The sequence below is a fragment of the Notothenia rossii genome, assembly GCF_949606895.1.
Source record: "Notothenia rossii genome assembly, chromosome: 5".
NCBI classification, from domain to species: Eukaryota; Metazoa; Chordata; class Actinopteri; order Perciformes; family Nototheniidae; genus Notothenia; species Notothenia rossii.
This window is the reverse complement of record NC_136903.1, coordinates 90,341,877-90,357,617: the sequence shown is the minus strand read 5'-3', so window position 1 is coordinate 90,357,617 and position 15,741 is coordinate 90,341,877. Positions and strand designations below refer to the sequence as shown.

The 15,741-nt window shown below is 40.9% G+C and overlaps 1 protein-coding gene across 1 annotated transcript in view; it reads right to left on the bottom strand.

The window, feature by feature from the left end:
* Positions 1-1,305: 1,305 nt before the first annotated feature.
* Positions 1,306-15,741, bottom strand: part of LOC307041498 (uncharacterized protein) — a 185,991-nt gene continuing 171,555 nt past the window's right edge. Inside the window, exons 12-19 of the mRNA XM_079684947.1 lie at positions 9,133-9,227; positions 8,729-8,815; positions 7,527-7,624; positions 6,154-6,266; positions 5,739-5,893; positions 5,555-5,651; positions 1,601-1,721; positions 1,306-1,456 (exon numbers count right to left, since the gene is read on the bottom strand). Of these exons, the coding sequence (XP_079541073.1) occupies positions 1,425-1,456; positions 1,601-1,721; positions 5,555-5,651; positions 5,739-5,893; positions 6,154-6,266; positions 7,527-7,624; positions 8,729-8,815; positions 9,133-9,227 (798 nt within the window). The 3' untranslated portion in view covers positions 1,306-1,424. The remainder of the gene's footprint in view (positions 1,457-1,600; positions 1,722-5,554; positions 5,652-5,738; positions 5,894-6,153; positions 6,267-7,526; positions 7,625-8,728; positions 8,816-9,132; positions 9,228-15,741) is intronic.

Sequence of the window (15,741 nt, the reverse complement as noted above, 5' to 3'; positions counted from 1 at the left end):
ACAACATAAAATAACACAATGGGAGTAAAATAATAAAACAATAATTGAAAACATGATAAAAAGCACAATAACTAGAAACATATAAAAACACATACAAATGTAAAAATGTAACGTTCAAGTATTAAAAGCCAGTGCAAATAGTTAAATTACTTTGATAAAAAATCTGAAAATGACGTGTTCCCCTTCTACCTCATTTAACAAACATCTAGATTCTATGAAGGTTAAAATAGTTTTCATTTAAAGTGGACCTATTATGCTATATTTGAAAAATATATTGTACGGCCATACCTATACAAAATATTTCTGAAGTTTTTTTTTGCTTAAAATACCAAACAGATCACCCATTGTAGCCATGCCTCATACTGCTCATACCCCTCTTTTGCAGCCCTGTTCCAAACTGGCTGATTCTGCTTTAAATTACACGTCTGCTGCTAGCCACGCCCCTTTGTAGCGTCACGCAGCTTTCCCCTGCTAAGAGAGTTTTCTACCCGGAGATCTCAGCTAAACGCTGCGGTGATTAAATGCCATGCGATGCTCCTAACCACTTCAAGCTTTATTTCTGAAGCGGTATGGGGCTCAAACCTTTCTCTCTCGCAGGGTTTACCACGAGGACTTTAGTTACACATATTCTCTCCAGTAGCCTACAGCGTTAGCTCCATGGTTAGCTCTGAGTGTTAGCATGCTTGCTATTGTAAACACAGAGCTCCCAAAACACGCCGCGCATTGTTTCTGATACAGCACATAGCTTGACATGTTTACCGCTAGAACAGTGCCATAGGCGGAGTTTGACATTTGCGCTTGGGGGGCCAAACCTTTTTTAATGGCGTCAGTACACAGTCCCAACTATTGCGTGGGGTGCTACGGATACAGTAGCAATAAAGCCAGCGCTCACCGCACTGAGTATGACTTTTCCACATATGAACACAACTCGTCTCGTCATGCACGCCTCATGCCCGCCGTACACACACACTCATATGGAAGGGGCGGTCTCTCCCCCCAACAACAGTGCATTGCATCTGTAAAACTGATCATAACTGTGCACATCTTATACTTAGTTGATAACTACTATATCCCTTGGTTACTTCAACACGCTACAATATTATTAACCAGTGTCCTACTTAGTGCAGAAGTAGACGCCTTAAACGTCGCAGAAATGGGACGTTTAAAAAATCGCCGCATATCTTATACAATAGCTGAATCACTTGTATGTAAAAGAAAAGCAAGGGAACTTGTGTCCTTAACCTCATACGTCACACACACACACACACACACACACACACACACACACACACACACACACACACACACACACACACACACACACACACACACACACACACACACACACACACACACACACACACACACACACACACACACACACACACACACACATATTGAAGATTGGTTCCTCTTCTCTAGGCTTACGCTCCTCTCCTCTTTTTCTTCTGGGCTCCTGAAAGTCATCAGTTCAGAATAAATGTAATGATATTGTTAATGTGAGATTCATGATGCAGCAAGAGCCATAACAAACACAACTAAATACACTCCTATGTCTAATATGTGTCACTGATGTTAATGAAACAAGAGACATCTTTACCCTGAGGTCTTCCTCCAGTCGAGGGTCTCACTGGATTCCTTTTACACTGAGCCATCTGATCCATCATCAGCTTCACCTCCAGCTCCACCTCCACAGGGTAGTGATCACTGACACTCTGAGTCTGGGACAGAAAATAACATTTAATAGTGTCAATAATTCACCTGATGCTTTGCCTGCTCTGGGGTGTTTCCACATTGCTTTATTTTGTGTTTGTTCTTCCGGTTAGAGCATGTGCGCTATTACTTGGAAAAGGGATGCCAGCTTCATCAACATTTGTTGAACAAAGAAACAGTGCTTAAAGCTTTTGAATGACTGTCCTTAAAGAGCCTGTGACACGAGTTCCCCCCATCATCCAAACCCATCAATTTGAGTAAATATTGTCCCCTTGAAAACCGTTACTGAACTGATTTTGGATATTTGTAATTTGATAACCATTAATCTGCCCTTCAATGTTGACCATTTTCTGGATCTTCTCGGGGATTCTTCAAGTCCCGCCAAATTATGGGTGACGTCATTGCGGGCACAGCGCTCCAGCTGCACCGTTCAGGATCCCAGCATCTGCATGTAAACGCACGATGGGGCACACAGCAGCAAGCTCAGACAGCGATGACAGTTTAATTTTGAACGTGTCTGAGAGCTCATATGAGGCTGAAGGATCGGTTTATTTTGTATCTGTTAGAAGTTTAGGAATTAGGTGCGTCAATATGGGCGATCATACGGTCATGTAGCCAGTGGTGGACTGGGACTAAAAATCAGCCCGGGACTCTCGACCGGCCCACTTCGGTACCACTAGTAAATTGTCAACGGGGGGAGTGGGGGATGTGCTAGTGACTTATCCGACCGGCCCACTTCGGTACCGGCCCATCGGGATTCGTCCCGATGGCCAGTCCGCCACTGCACCCAGCCCAGCCCACGTAAACTGTCAACGGGGGGAGCCTCGCTGCGGGGAAACGGTGGACCTAGTGTCCCGATCGGAGTGGGAATAATAATAATAATAATAATAATAATAATAATAATAATAATAATAATAATAATAATAATAATCCGTGCATTTTATCCATTCATTTCCCCAACATTGTGGTAAAAAAAAACACACGTTTAATCCATGTTGGTGTACTACTACAACCAGTGGTGTAGTGGGGAGGTTATTACTGGGTGGACGGGGTGGTGGGTGGACGGGAGACACTATGGACGCGCTCGTGAACTGTCAACGGAGGGGGGCTTGGGGACCTCTGTGTCGCCTGTCAGCGCAACTTACATGATGCCGTTTAGACAATATAATAATAAAGGGCGGTGCCGGCTGTCAGCGAACCGATCCGGCCTTTCTGCGCGACTATCTCAAATGCGGGACATAGTCTCAATGTGTGGGACGCGGGACAAATAATAAAAATGCTGTGTGTGCAGTCCCGCACAGTGCGGGACACCTGGTCACCCTACACACACAGTTCTGCCCCTCACACACACACGCTTCAAATCAAGTTGCATAAATGCTTGAGCTACGTTTTTATTATAATTACTATGAAATCTGCCTAATATGTTTTCGTCATTATTACAACAAACACACACTTGCAACTAATAACACTGGCAATGATTTTAGATGTATTAGACTATTAAAAAAAGAAATCATGCTTCAAATAAGTGGGGGTACGGCGTACCCCCGCGTCCAACGCCCACTACACCACGTCTGCAACTACAAAAAGCTAAGGTTTGTTTTCTCATCAGGAAATGCAGACTGGCTCAAACAAAAGATTTTTAAATCATCATCCTCACGATCATTTAATGTATCATATGTTCGCCGAATTGACATGAAAGCACTAATAAATGTAGTTTAATCCACTTGAGTTTACAAAAATAATCGATTTGTTTTTATATCACATCCGACGGGAGGAAATTCAGCAGCTCTCACTACCGATTTTTAATCCTAATTTAATCATCACCTTCACCACGATCATTTGTGTTTCTGTTCGCCGAATTGACATGAAAGCACTGACAAATATGAATATACTGTAGTCAACTTCATTAAAACGTTATTAACGTGCCTAAACTCAGTAATTCACCATTTCTACGCATGACAACACACTTTGTCCGTGTTTGGCTCTCTCGCCGCACAGTGAAGCGTTCCCGCATTGACGTCACTTACGGCTTCCCCAAAAACCTCAAAATGAGTCGAAGGAATTTTCCCGCGATGTTCGAAATTATTGATATTTATCGGAACGGTATCACACCTTCTTTTTTAAACTGACGGTTCGAGATTACTAGTAGCCCACCATTTCATTGCACAACAGTTGTTGGGTTCGTGTCACAGGCTCTTTAAGTTGTAACACTTTTTCGGGTAAGAAACTAACCATTTAGATAACCGTTATGTGATTTGTTTATCCAAAGAACGCATATTTGGGAATTTCCAGCTGTGAGCAGCTGCTATTTGACAGAGGTCGGTCAGCTTAATAAAAGTCAACAGTGTTTTTAAAATGACTCTCACTGCCAGAACTATAGACACAAGTTTGCACTGCAAGTCTAACCGTAGGATATTAAATAAAAGTCCTAAATTATGTGAGCCATAGCCGTGGGAACATGTTTCAAATGGGGGGTGCTGTGGGGATGACACCAGGGCTGGTTCTGACCAATGTGCGGCCCTATAGGCAAGATTTTAGCTGGCAATGAAAAACCTCTACAAAAGACCAATACACTACAAACACAGAAATATATTGACATGGAGGACTGCTTCTATAACAAGGCTTCAAATTTATTATATATTATAACATGTTTTAATTGGGGGGGTGGACTTCACATCCTCTAGGGGGGTCCGGGGGTGCCCCCCCGGGAAGATTTTTTTAACATTTTAAAGTAAAATGCTTCAATCTGGTGCACTTTGAGCGCCCAATTAGAGACTGATCTAGGGGATACAACTCTAAACACCCATATGAAAAAGATCGGTTTGCATTTTATTAATCAAATAAGTATGTGAACATTTCCAATAACCTACCATAGCCAATAACAAATACATGTAATTTATTTTATTTGTGTTGTTCATTCATATCTTATTTTACCAGTTAACATTTATTTATTTATGTATATTTTAAAATCTCTCCAGTTTTAAACGATATTTTTGGTTTACTGTCCTATAGTATACATTGGGATGATTTCAAACCTGTTTTTATTTATCCTAATAATTATAAAGGTGTGCCTTGGAAATATTTGTTTACATAAATTGTGATCAAAACGTTTGAGACTCACTGAGATAACTTCGACTAAAGTGAACTATCTAAACCCTCAGAGTCCTTTACCTCACTGAGCCTCTCAGTCTGACGGGAGAGGACTCTCCCTCCACATTATTGTAGAAACAGCTTCTTATATCCGTTAGCGCAGCAGAAGCTAACAACAATCCCCGCCGGTACCGGTGCACCCCCTCTCTCTACCTCTCTCACTTTGACTGTGAGTTGCGGGCGCCTGCTAAGCCAACATCCCCCACTTTCATCACTCACAGCGCCCATCGTACAGGGCAAATGGAAAATGTAACCGGGGTGAAAAGGGTGTTATCTTTACTTAATTATGAATGTTGTTACATCAAGGCTGAAAATTCGTTTTTTTTGTATTATATCTTGTGGAAGTGCAGATCCCCTGTCCTCCACCAGGGGGTGCTGCAGCACCCTCAGCACCCCTACTTCCCACGGCCCTGATTTGAGCCACCAATTTGAGCCGTCAATAGTCAACATTAGCTAGGTATCTTGTTAGATATATCTAACATAAACTAGCTAGCTAAGTGAGATAGAGAGCAAATGTTTCCTAGTTTGTAAAGTAGATAGCTAACTTTCGCAAGCTAGCGAAATATATGTGTTTAAACCGGTAATGGGTTGGGCTATTTCACTTCAGCAGGTTTCAGTGTTACAGTAGGGGAGAGTGGGGGGTAAAATCTCATCGTACCAACGATACCCAACCCCTAAACATGAGTCTCACTTTTTCTTGTGTCAAGTTCAACTCTCTCTTGAAGTTATAGGCTTTGGCTGAGTCAGGGACGATGGCCTCCAGCATGCTCTCTCCGTAAACCACGATCCTGTTGTTTGGAAATGCAGCACAATTCATTTTTTTAACAAACACAAATTATCCTTGGATTAACCTGTAACAATTAAATGTGTATTACCTGTCGTAGGTGTTTTGTGTTTTGTTACTAGTCGTGGTGTCGACATCATCGTCTATCAGCCAATGATAAGGAGCCGAGGAGATACGGAGCTTTTCCTTCTTCCTCTTGGAGAGAGAATCTCCATCGGCATTAAAGTCTCCCAAAATCATAATGTTCTGCAGAAGAAAGAACGACACAACCAAATTCAGAATGGAAAATCACATTATGTTTATTTGTTTTTACTTCATTCATACTGAAAGTATTCAAAGCTTAAACAAGTTTGCTTACATGAGAAATAAAATTAAACAAAACTATTTAATCTCTCAAAAACCAATCACTTAATATCGTGATAAACAAAAAATTGTTAATGTTAAATGTAAAGATTGTACTACATTGTTTTTCTCTCAAACCCATCAATTATATTTTAAACACTTACATCATTCTGCCATTTTTCCCTCACATCTTCAACCACGTCATGAAGAGCGTTCAGCTCCGCCTCTGCGTTACTTGGTTTGGTGTGGACCGGGATCAACACCAGATCCTGCAAAACTGGAGGCAAACACACACACACACACACACACACACACACACACACACACACACACACACACACACACACACACACACACACACACACACACACACACACACACACACACACACACACACACACACACACACACACACACACACACACACACACACACACACACACACACACACACACACACACACACACACCCCGTTAATGCAACCTAAGTCTAATTAAAAAAAAAGCATTTATGTTTAAACAGTCCATTTATGTATTTTCGTAAAGTTAGGACCTCACAATATAGGTTGCCTTCACACCTAATAGTCAAAGTAAACTTTATTGTCAATCTTTCAGTTTGTGTGTACAGACAGAGATCAAAATACCGTTTATCAATACACAATCAATGACACATGTGCACACTTTAAGACCTACATAAAAACACAACAATCAATAGATACAAAATAAAAGTCACTTCAATATTTTGAGAATGTGCATTCATGCAAGATTGGTGCGCATCAGACAGTTTGTTACATTATTTCTTTTTTCAGAAAGTTTGGTTTGCGTTCACACGGGCAAAACTCAAACAGGCTATAAACTTTAAACACAAGTCATGTTCAACCATTGGTCAGACATTAAGGGGGTAAAACGCAAATCCCGACAAATTCTATACGGAGCCTCCGCCATGGAGCACCGACAGGTTTCATGCTGCTGTCAATCTGGAGATCAACAGACTAGCGGCCCGCATATGATTATGAAGACATCCGTGTTCTTGTGACTCGTAAATACTACGCTTCCTATGTTTTGGTGCAGACTGCGTTCACACCAGAGATGAACCGCTCCAGAGTTCACTACCAAGCGGTCTGAGACCTCCTCTTTTAGGTTGTTTAGTTCACTTCAGAGGTCTCAGACTGCGTTCACACCGACTCAAACAAACCACACCAAGCCGTGAAACGCACCAGGGTTCGATTCCACCTGACTAAATAAGGCTTGTGTGAATGCGACCTAAAACTCCAAGTGGTCTTCACAATGATAGCCATGTAAGACATATGCAAACACACATAAACACACCTGTGAGGACCTACATAAACAAAACATTTGTGCCTATCCTTTAACCCCTATTTTAACTAAAGAAGTGCTTTAACATTCGTTGAAGGTTACCAAATATAAAGAACAGGCCAAAATGTCCTCATAATCCATAAACGCCCGCACAACACACAAAACCCAAATTGATCCTCACAATGATCGTCTAAAAAACACAAACACACAAAAAAAAAAACCTGTTTTTGGACAATTTAGAAGGAGAACGAAAGGCTTTCTGGTGAGCACATCTTTTCCTCCGTACTGGTAGGAGTCTAATATCTGCACTTCTTTCTTTCTGAAACACAAAGCCACAAACATGTACTGTATTATAAAGCTTATAAGCACACATGTTATGTTTTGTTTGTTTATTCATGTATTTTCATTAGTTAGTGAGATATCTCAAGCCTTGGGCAAGCAATACAATGTGATGATTTGTAAAGCCTATGATGTTCTGGGTCTTAGCTACCAAACCATAGACATAAAATAAATTATAGGACTACAAATATTTAAGTCAAGCGTCTCAATGAAGAGTGTTCCGGCTGCTGCCTTCCGGGTCTTCTTTATTGTGTTAATCTATGTTGTATGTAAATGAGCAGTACGATTGCCCTGACGTCATTGGCTGCCATCTCCTGGTCCGTCCCCTGAGGATTGTGATTGGAGCACGCCGGGCACCACGCACTCCAATCGCAGCGCACAGCCGGCGCGCACCTGCTGGAGATGACTTCAAAGCCTGGGGACAATCATCACTTTGGAGGCTCTGTGTTGTGGGACAGACTCCTCGAGCCACTTGTTGTGATTACTCGTTTTGCTTGATAATTCAGTGAATCCTCTGTGTTCAGTTATACTGCTTAGCAGCGTGTTGAAGTAGTGTTCTGTGTTTAGCGTAGTATGTGTGTGTAAAGAACATCCGGGTTAGCTTAGCGGTTAGCGCCTGTTGATCAGCAGCAGCTGTGTTGTGTTACAGCTTTTTCAGTTTCCTGTACCACGTTTCAGTGAGGTTTTTGTTTCTCTTTTGGTGTCCTAATTATTACTGTGTATACTCTGTCAAACTCCCTTTTGGAGTCTCTTTCTGTTGGCTGTTGTCCACCGATATTTTAGCCCTTTGTGCCATGCTGGATGCCCTTATTATTTTGTTCTACCATTATATATAAATAAATACCTATAATTATTACCAATTCCAACTGGTGTGTGTTGCACTTCCTCATCCCTAGTGGGGACGTAACAAAGAGTAATGTGTCACAGCTTACTGGTTCAACATATTGATAACTTTTTTTGTCTTTGATATTCCACACAGTTTTTCAATCATAATTATCTAATTGAATGTGGCTGTTACCAATTTAAGACATATTTTAAACCACACATAGGATTGTCCAGGTTTGGCTGTACTTGTGTTTCTGACCTGTAGAAGTAGACAAACTTCTCTTTGTAACGATTTTGTCCCAGAGGTTCACTGCACCGCATGCCGTACCGATTACTTCTGTTATCTCTGTCAGAAAGCAAAAACAACTGATTATCTCTCACAATCATCCATTTCTGTTTTTCTTTCATTTTAGATGCCCCGTAAGATTTCATTAGTTTTTAGCCACATAAATGAAAATGTTATTGTCTGCTCGACTGGCCTCTGGTTTCAGACAGAGGGTGAAAAGAGGTGCTGCAGCACAGGCAGCATGAGAAAAAGAAAGAGCTTTTTGAACATTAAAGCATGGAGACATGTCACAGTTGAGGCCCAAAATACAAATTTGAACCTGAAAATTAGCAGAAAATGTCCCCTTTAAATTAATGTGTGGAGATTCAAGGACTCACCCGTAGTCATTAAGGTGTGTGAGAAAAGTCTCCATGGCCACACCACTCACATCCATCACCTCCACCAGCAGCACCACGCTGTACCGAGACACAATCTGCAAAACAAAACCACAGAGAAAAGAAAGCATAGAACTAAAAGCACTTTTTAAATGTTATAAATGTTTTCAATGCATAAAAAACTGCTCCTTTCCTTTATTTTGTGTCACCATGTACAAACACACTGATTAAACTTGTGTGTTTCAGCACGGTGAGTTACCTTAATGATAATTTCCCGTACGTCCTCCTTGTTGACTTTAGCCCTTCCCAGTCTCAGGACATTGAAGGCAGCGATCTTCATTTTGAAAAAAAATCTAAATCAAATTAATTTCATAGATTTAAACCGATACACCCAACATATTATCAAGGCCAGTGGTGGACATTAACTAAGAACATTTACTAAAGTGCTGTACTCAATTACAAGGTACTTAGCGAGAGTATACTGTATGTCCATTTAAAGAAACTATTTTACTCTTCATCCAATACCTGACACATTTACTTTCTCTATTGGGTTTCCATTTATGGGAGAAATCATCTCTGTCGCTAACACATGTTCATGATACTTACATGTTTAGTTCAGCAGGATAATCTGCACATATCAACACCACTTTACGATGTTTGAAGGGTAAATGCAATTGCCTGAAGTAAAAAGGATATCAAAGTCAACTTTATTGTCAATCTTTCAGTTTGTGTGAACACTTGCTTTGAAGCACTACAGTATCCTGTTGAAGGAACAGAGATAATATTATACACAAAGGAAAACAAGGTGAATTGAACCATCTCAACGAAAACGGCCAAGACACCCTCCGCGAGGTGAGGCCCCCCTCTGTGAGGTGAGCAGTCTAGGGAGGGGCGGAACTGCCTACACCCATACATGCAAATAAACCAGTTCAACAAGTCACACAATGCTGTCTGGCTAATGCAAATAGGCCAATTATGATACTAAAAGGGAAGTGTCCCAACACATTTCAGAAAGAACTGTTTCTGCCAGAACCAGAGAAGAGTTCAATGTATTTGTGTAACTAATTAACTGATAAGATACAAGAAGAGTTTAAAATATTGCTTCAGATAAAAGTTCACATCATTTTATCAGAAATAATTTATTAATTTATTCAATTCTGGTCTTAATTCAAAATCTTACACATTTAGAACTTAGTTATAGTGAATCATCAAAGACATTATACTTCTATTAGTGTTTTATTTCCATATGTGAACATATAAGAAGGGCGGGGCCCATGACAGGTGCTCAAGCTATTTTGACTACCACACAGACCCGGGTACGTAATATTGCAACAAAGACATAAGCTGCTCAAAATCAAATTTGATGAATGTATTCCACAATAACTGAATATGTACATGTTCTAGACATTGTAATAATCACAAAAAAAAACATTTGAGGCATTTTACTTACTTGAATCTGACAAATCCAGTCCAATAAAACAAAGAGATGTTGCTCGTTTGAAGATGCGGAAGTTGTTTGAGTGTATGGCCAGAGGGCAGGACCTATACACACCTTTAATACCAAATAGCATAGTGAGGCTGAACAAAAGGATCTCGTGACTATGTGAATGTAGTGTTTAAAAAAACAAAACATTTACTGACTCTTTTAGGATAGCTTAAAGTAATGTTGTAAAATTACAACCAGTGTCCTTACAGGGTTAACTATGCGGTACTATTAAATCCATGTAAACTACACATCACAGCAATGAGGCCAGATGAATTAAACCAGGATACATCCTTTACCGTCAAACTGGGTCTGAACACAGCTGCCTGTGCGTTTGATAAATACTTTCTGATGTTATATTTATTATATGCTACTTCAGCTACATGACCCTAACGTGTAAAGTTATACAAGCATTTGTACCAGTGCTTCTCACCAGTAGACTCTTGCAGGCCAGAGTAGCTGGAGTGATTCAACAACAACAACACAAAGACAAAGGCCATATCTGAGGTGATCAGGACGAACAGAAAGAGGAAAAGGAAAAAAGAGTTCACTGAAGAGACCAGGAGGGTCAGAGCAGGAGGAAGAGGAGGAGATGAAGACATTAGTGAAGAAGAAGACATGTATGTGAGGAATAAAGATGAAGTGTCAGAAACAGGGACAGAGGCAGGGATCAGGAGGCTGTGCCTGTTTGTTACTCTGTCATCAGCAGAACAAGCCTTTAAATACGGAGCAATGTTGTATACTTAAAGAGCAACTTGCAGGTTAGAGACACCAGTGAATAAATGTGTAGGAAAATGATGAATACGCTAGATTTTCCCAAAAATATACAGAAATATACACCACAGTGACATCTGGCGTCGTTTTAGTAAGACATTTTCACTTCCACATAAAAAAGCCTCAGCACGTGACCTCCCGCGTGTGACGTAACACGGGGGAAACAAGGGGGAGAGCGGCCGGTCTGACGTATTAATAAACATGGATCACAATGCTAGTTTTGACACAGAAGAGGTTGAAAATATATATTCAAATGCATATGATTATAATTATGAGCCTGCTAGGCGTCCAAGAGACCAGGAGCAGCCAAGGATTAGAAAAAATAACGGCCATCGGAGAGAAATTGAGCTGTGGTGTGAGGAGAACCAGTGGAGAACTGGGCAGCTATCTTGGTGAGTGACCGGCGTTAGCTACAGAATGTTAGCTAACGTCACATCACAACATTGTAAAGTTAGCTATCATATATCAGGCTATAACTAACGTAGCATTGATAATATAGTAACATTACTGGCAGGACTGTTGATACTGATCCATAACAGAAACTAATGCGCAAGTATCAGCCGTATCTCGCGTTACCGAATGCAACTCCACACTACGGTGCTGTGTACCGGAGGAGAGACGCGAGATACGGCTGATACTTGACGATCTGGCGGAGAAAGGTTGTGGAGCCTCCGTTGATATGCCGTTGTAAACGGCTTGATGGAAAGCAGGTGTGTAGTCGGGGAGGGTGCACAGCTGATTGCAGCAGGTGAGTGGAGGTTGAGCCGGGAGCCTGGAGTGACAGCCACCACGCACACACAAACAACACAGACAGGGGGAAACGAACAAACACAAAGGAGACGGCTGGAGCAGTACAGCAACCACAGCGTTACCTAATGCAACTCCACACTACGTCTTACGGTGCCGTGTACCGGAGGGGAGAGAGAGCAGCGAAGGGGGGAGAGAGATGTAATACGGTTTCTTGATAAAGCTGTGGAGAGTATGTGCTGCAGGGAGGTGGATGCACAACGCACCCAGGAACGAACGCTAGCTCCGGTCCTTTTCCCGTGAGGGAATCTGTGGACTCGATGCCCTGACAGGCTTGAGTTTGTGCAACCTGCACAAACACAAGCTCACTATGATTACAAATGGTGAAATGCAATGTAAAATTACCGAAAAAATACCAGCTCACTAAATCACAACCGCTCAAACCAACTACAAACTACTAGCGCGGATTGGGCAGAGAACGAGTCCGAGAAAGTTAACTCCCCCATGTGATGTAATATGACGCGTTTGACGTAAGACGTTAAAATAAAGCAGTTTTTAGTAGCAGAGCTCAAAACGGCTCCTTTTCCTCTGAATTCCTGCCCTTATGTCTTGTAAAACATATAAAATCCTGCATTAACATTTTTAATTGTAATTTTCAGGCAAGGTTAAGCATAAATGTAGTAAAAAAAAAAACCTGCAAGTTGCTCTTTAAGGAATAGTTCACTACATATATCACGGCCTGAAGTGAGCTATTGCTTTTATAAAACGGTTACCAAGTGTGGCAATATGAAAGAAAAATACACACTCTAATTTAAATAGTTTTTATTAGTAAATAATGATTTTCAAAATAAAATATTCCCTCTGTTGCCTTCTGCACGAAACATAGTGTGAGGTGGTTGCTATGCAACAACACTAACAGCTAGCGAACATATTAGACAGAGAGCGTTGATCCATTATTTGGCTATTTATTTATATTCGTTTTTCTATGTTGCCGTTTATTGTGCAGCCACTGAAAAACTGTCCAGCATCAGTAGCATGGCTTACGTGGTGACTTGTATAGGTTGAGGTTGTTCGAGGCTGTTGCTTGGCGTGGCGAGAATATTGCTCCAATTTCTCCGGTCCCCGAGATTGGGCTTCCAGTAGCTCTGGAGAGAGCTTTCGCACCTGTGGCCACTAACGGTCATAATTTCTCTGCTTTGTCTCAAGACCCGCATCAGAAAGCTTTTGAATGGTGGTACTTTTCCAGTTGGTCTACCTGCTCTTCACGTAGCTCTGCATGTCGTCGTTTAGGTGCTTTTTTGTTTCTGGAGATAGGCACTGCTCAATCCACTCCTCCATAGTAAGACCCCCCCGGAGGTCGAAGTTAATCTTAAATGTTTCCATTTTATGCTTTTGAAGTTTGTTTCGTAACGGAAGACATTTAAATATATGTATAACACTGACAAGTCAAATCAAGCAATCTGATTGGTCGATAGCGTTTTTGCGGACCTCTTTGATTACAGATTTGAAAACATCGTTGCTTTCCTTAAAAGTAGGCCTAGCACAATTCATTATGTCAAACCTTGGAAAGTATCTAGATATCCCTGCCCTAATGCCAAAGGAACTGCACACTGAATATGTTTTGCCGTTTGATGTCTATGTCTGGACCGCTGCGTAAAAAGGAGGGTTTCTGCCCCGTTACTTCTCCGCTGCTTTCTTGTTCCAGTTTGAAAAGCAACTGTTTGCTTTTCAGCCCAACGGTATACTGTTTTTCTCAGGCGTGGAGGGATACTGACTTGTTGTGAAAAGTAACTTACAATTCTACCCGTGGTATACGCTCAGTATATCACGGCTAAGAACCAATCAGATTGCTTGATTTGACTTGTCCGTTTTATAAATAAATATATAAACTGTAACCATGCCACACAAAGCACTATCACACTACAACTTGCACCTAAATGCATTTGTTCACTGCCCAACTGCTCATTTCTATATTTCAACAGTGTTTCTTCTCTTTTATTAAATATACTTTTATAATCCTTGACGACATATCTGATGCTGTGCTTCAAAGACTGGCCTAAATGTGAAACAAATCTTCTTTCCACCACCTCTAAAGCAGCGTGCAAATGAAACTATGCCATTTAAAAAAAAAATGAGAATAAGAATGTCTCCTGGCTGTAGCGTTATATCTAACAGACTGATATAAGAGTGATATTAATCCTCTTAGCAAGAAAGGGAAGTTGGTGGTTCATAATTATTGATGATCAGAAACATCAGTGTGAAATGGTTTGGCTGTAAGGGCACCTTCATCTGGACCTGAGAAGCTTTACTCTGAAGTCATGTTTTAACAACGGCTACGGGCACATAACTCATAAGGTTTCACACGGTGATGGTCACTTTACTCCGGCTCAGGAGTTTTCAGAAAGATCAAATATAAAGGGGCAAACTCAGAGGCATGAACCCAAATGCACAACTCGGACTCAGACGGTTCAAAATAAAGTATTTTGCTGAATTTAAACACAGTTAAAAAGTAAAGAACAAAAAAACACTCTCAAGAGGGAAACGTAACTAAACTATGGATAAACACAAAATCACTCTTTCGAGGAAAATTACTAACTATGACAAGGAGCTTGAAAGGAAACAATAGTCTAGTCATGAGAGAAGACGAACTGGCACAGGACATGGGGAGACTAGGACAATATATACACACAAGGTAAGGGGCACAGGTGGAAACAATCAGGGGGTAGACAATCACAAACGCAGGAGACACATGTGGCGGGGAGCACAGCGACCTGAAACGAGGGAGAATTACTTTTCGAAATATAAATAGGAAGGCACAAGATAAAGGGACATGACAAAAGCTCATTTAAAGAATATCAATTTAAAATAATATTTCGAGACATGACAAAAACTAAGGGATTTAAAACAGGGTGAAGCTGTACATTATCAGTGTACAATAAGCGCTGGTGTTCTTCCTGCCCTATTTAGGGCACAGTAGCTTATAGGGATGGGTATTGTTAAGGTTTTAACGGTACTACTACTTTTATCGATACCGCTTATCGGTCCGGTCTTTTAACGGTACTTTTATCGATTCTTTTGGAGAAAAAAATAAGGTAAACAAACTAAACTAAATAAATAACTCAGTTTCCTGTAATCATTAACCCATGTTTGTATAATGTAGTTAACTCCGTGTGTTGCTGCTAGCATACATACCTGACGTCAGGGACGTGCACAGGTACGGGCTAATGTTGCCCGGGCATCGGCCCTTTTTCCCTTTTTGACTGACCTGCCCTTCTGGAGAGAGCAAAAGTCTTTATTTTCTGTTGTGGCCGAATCAACATGATAAACCCACAATTAGTATTGTAGCGTCTCGCTGCAATAAAACACACCTTGTCAGCGCTCAGTGCTGTCATCTGCCACCAGTCACGTGACTTTGTTTACAATCTGACAGTTGGACCCTTACGAAAATGAACTATAGTATTACAATAGTATACTATAAGAGTTGTATAGTATCCGAAAGTAAGTTTGTAGAGTTCTATAGTATTTTTCACCAGCTATCGTATTACTATAGTCTTTTCTGTAGTGCCATTTTACTAGCTATAGTAGCCCTATAATATTTCAATAGTAGG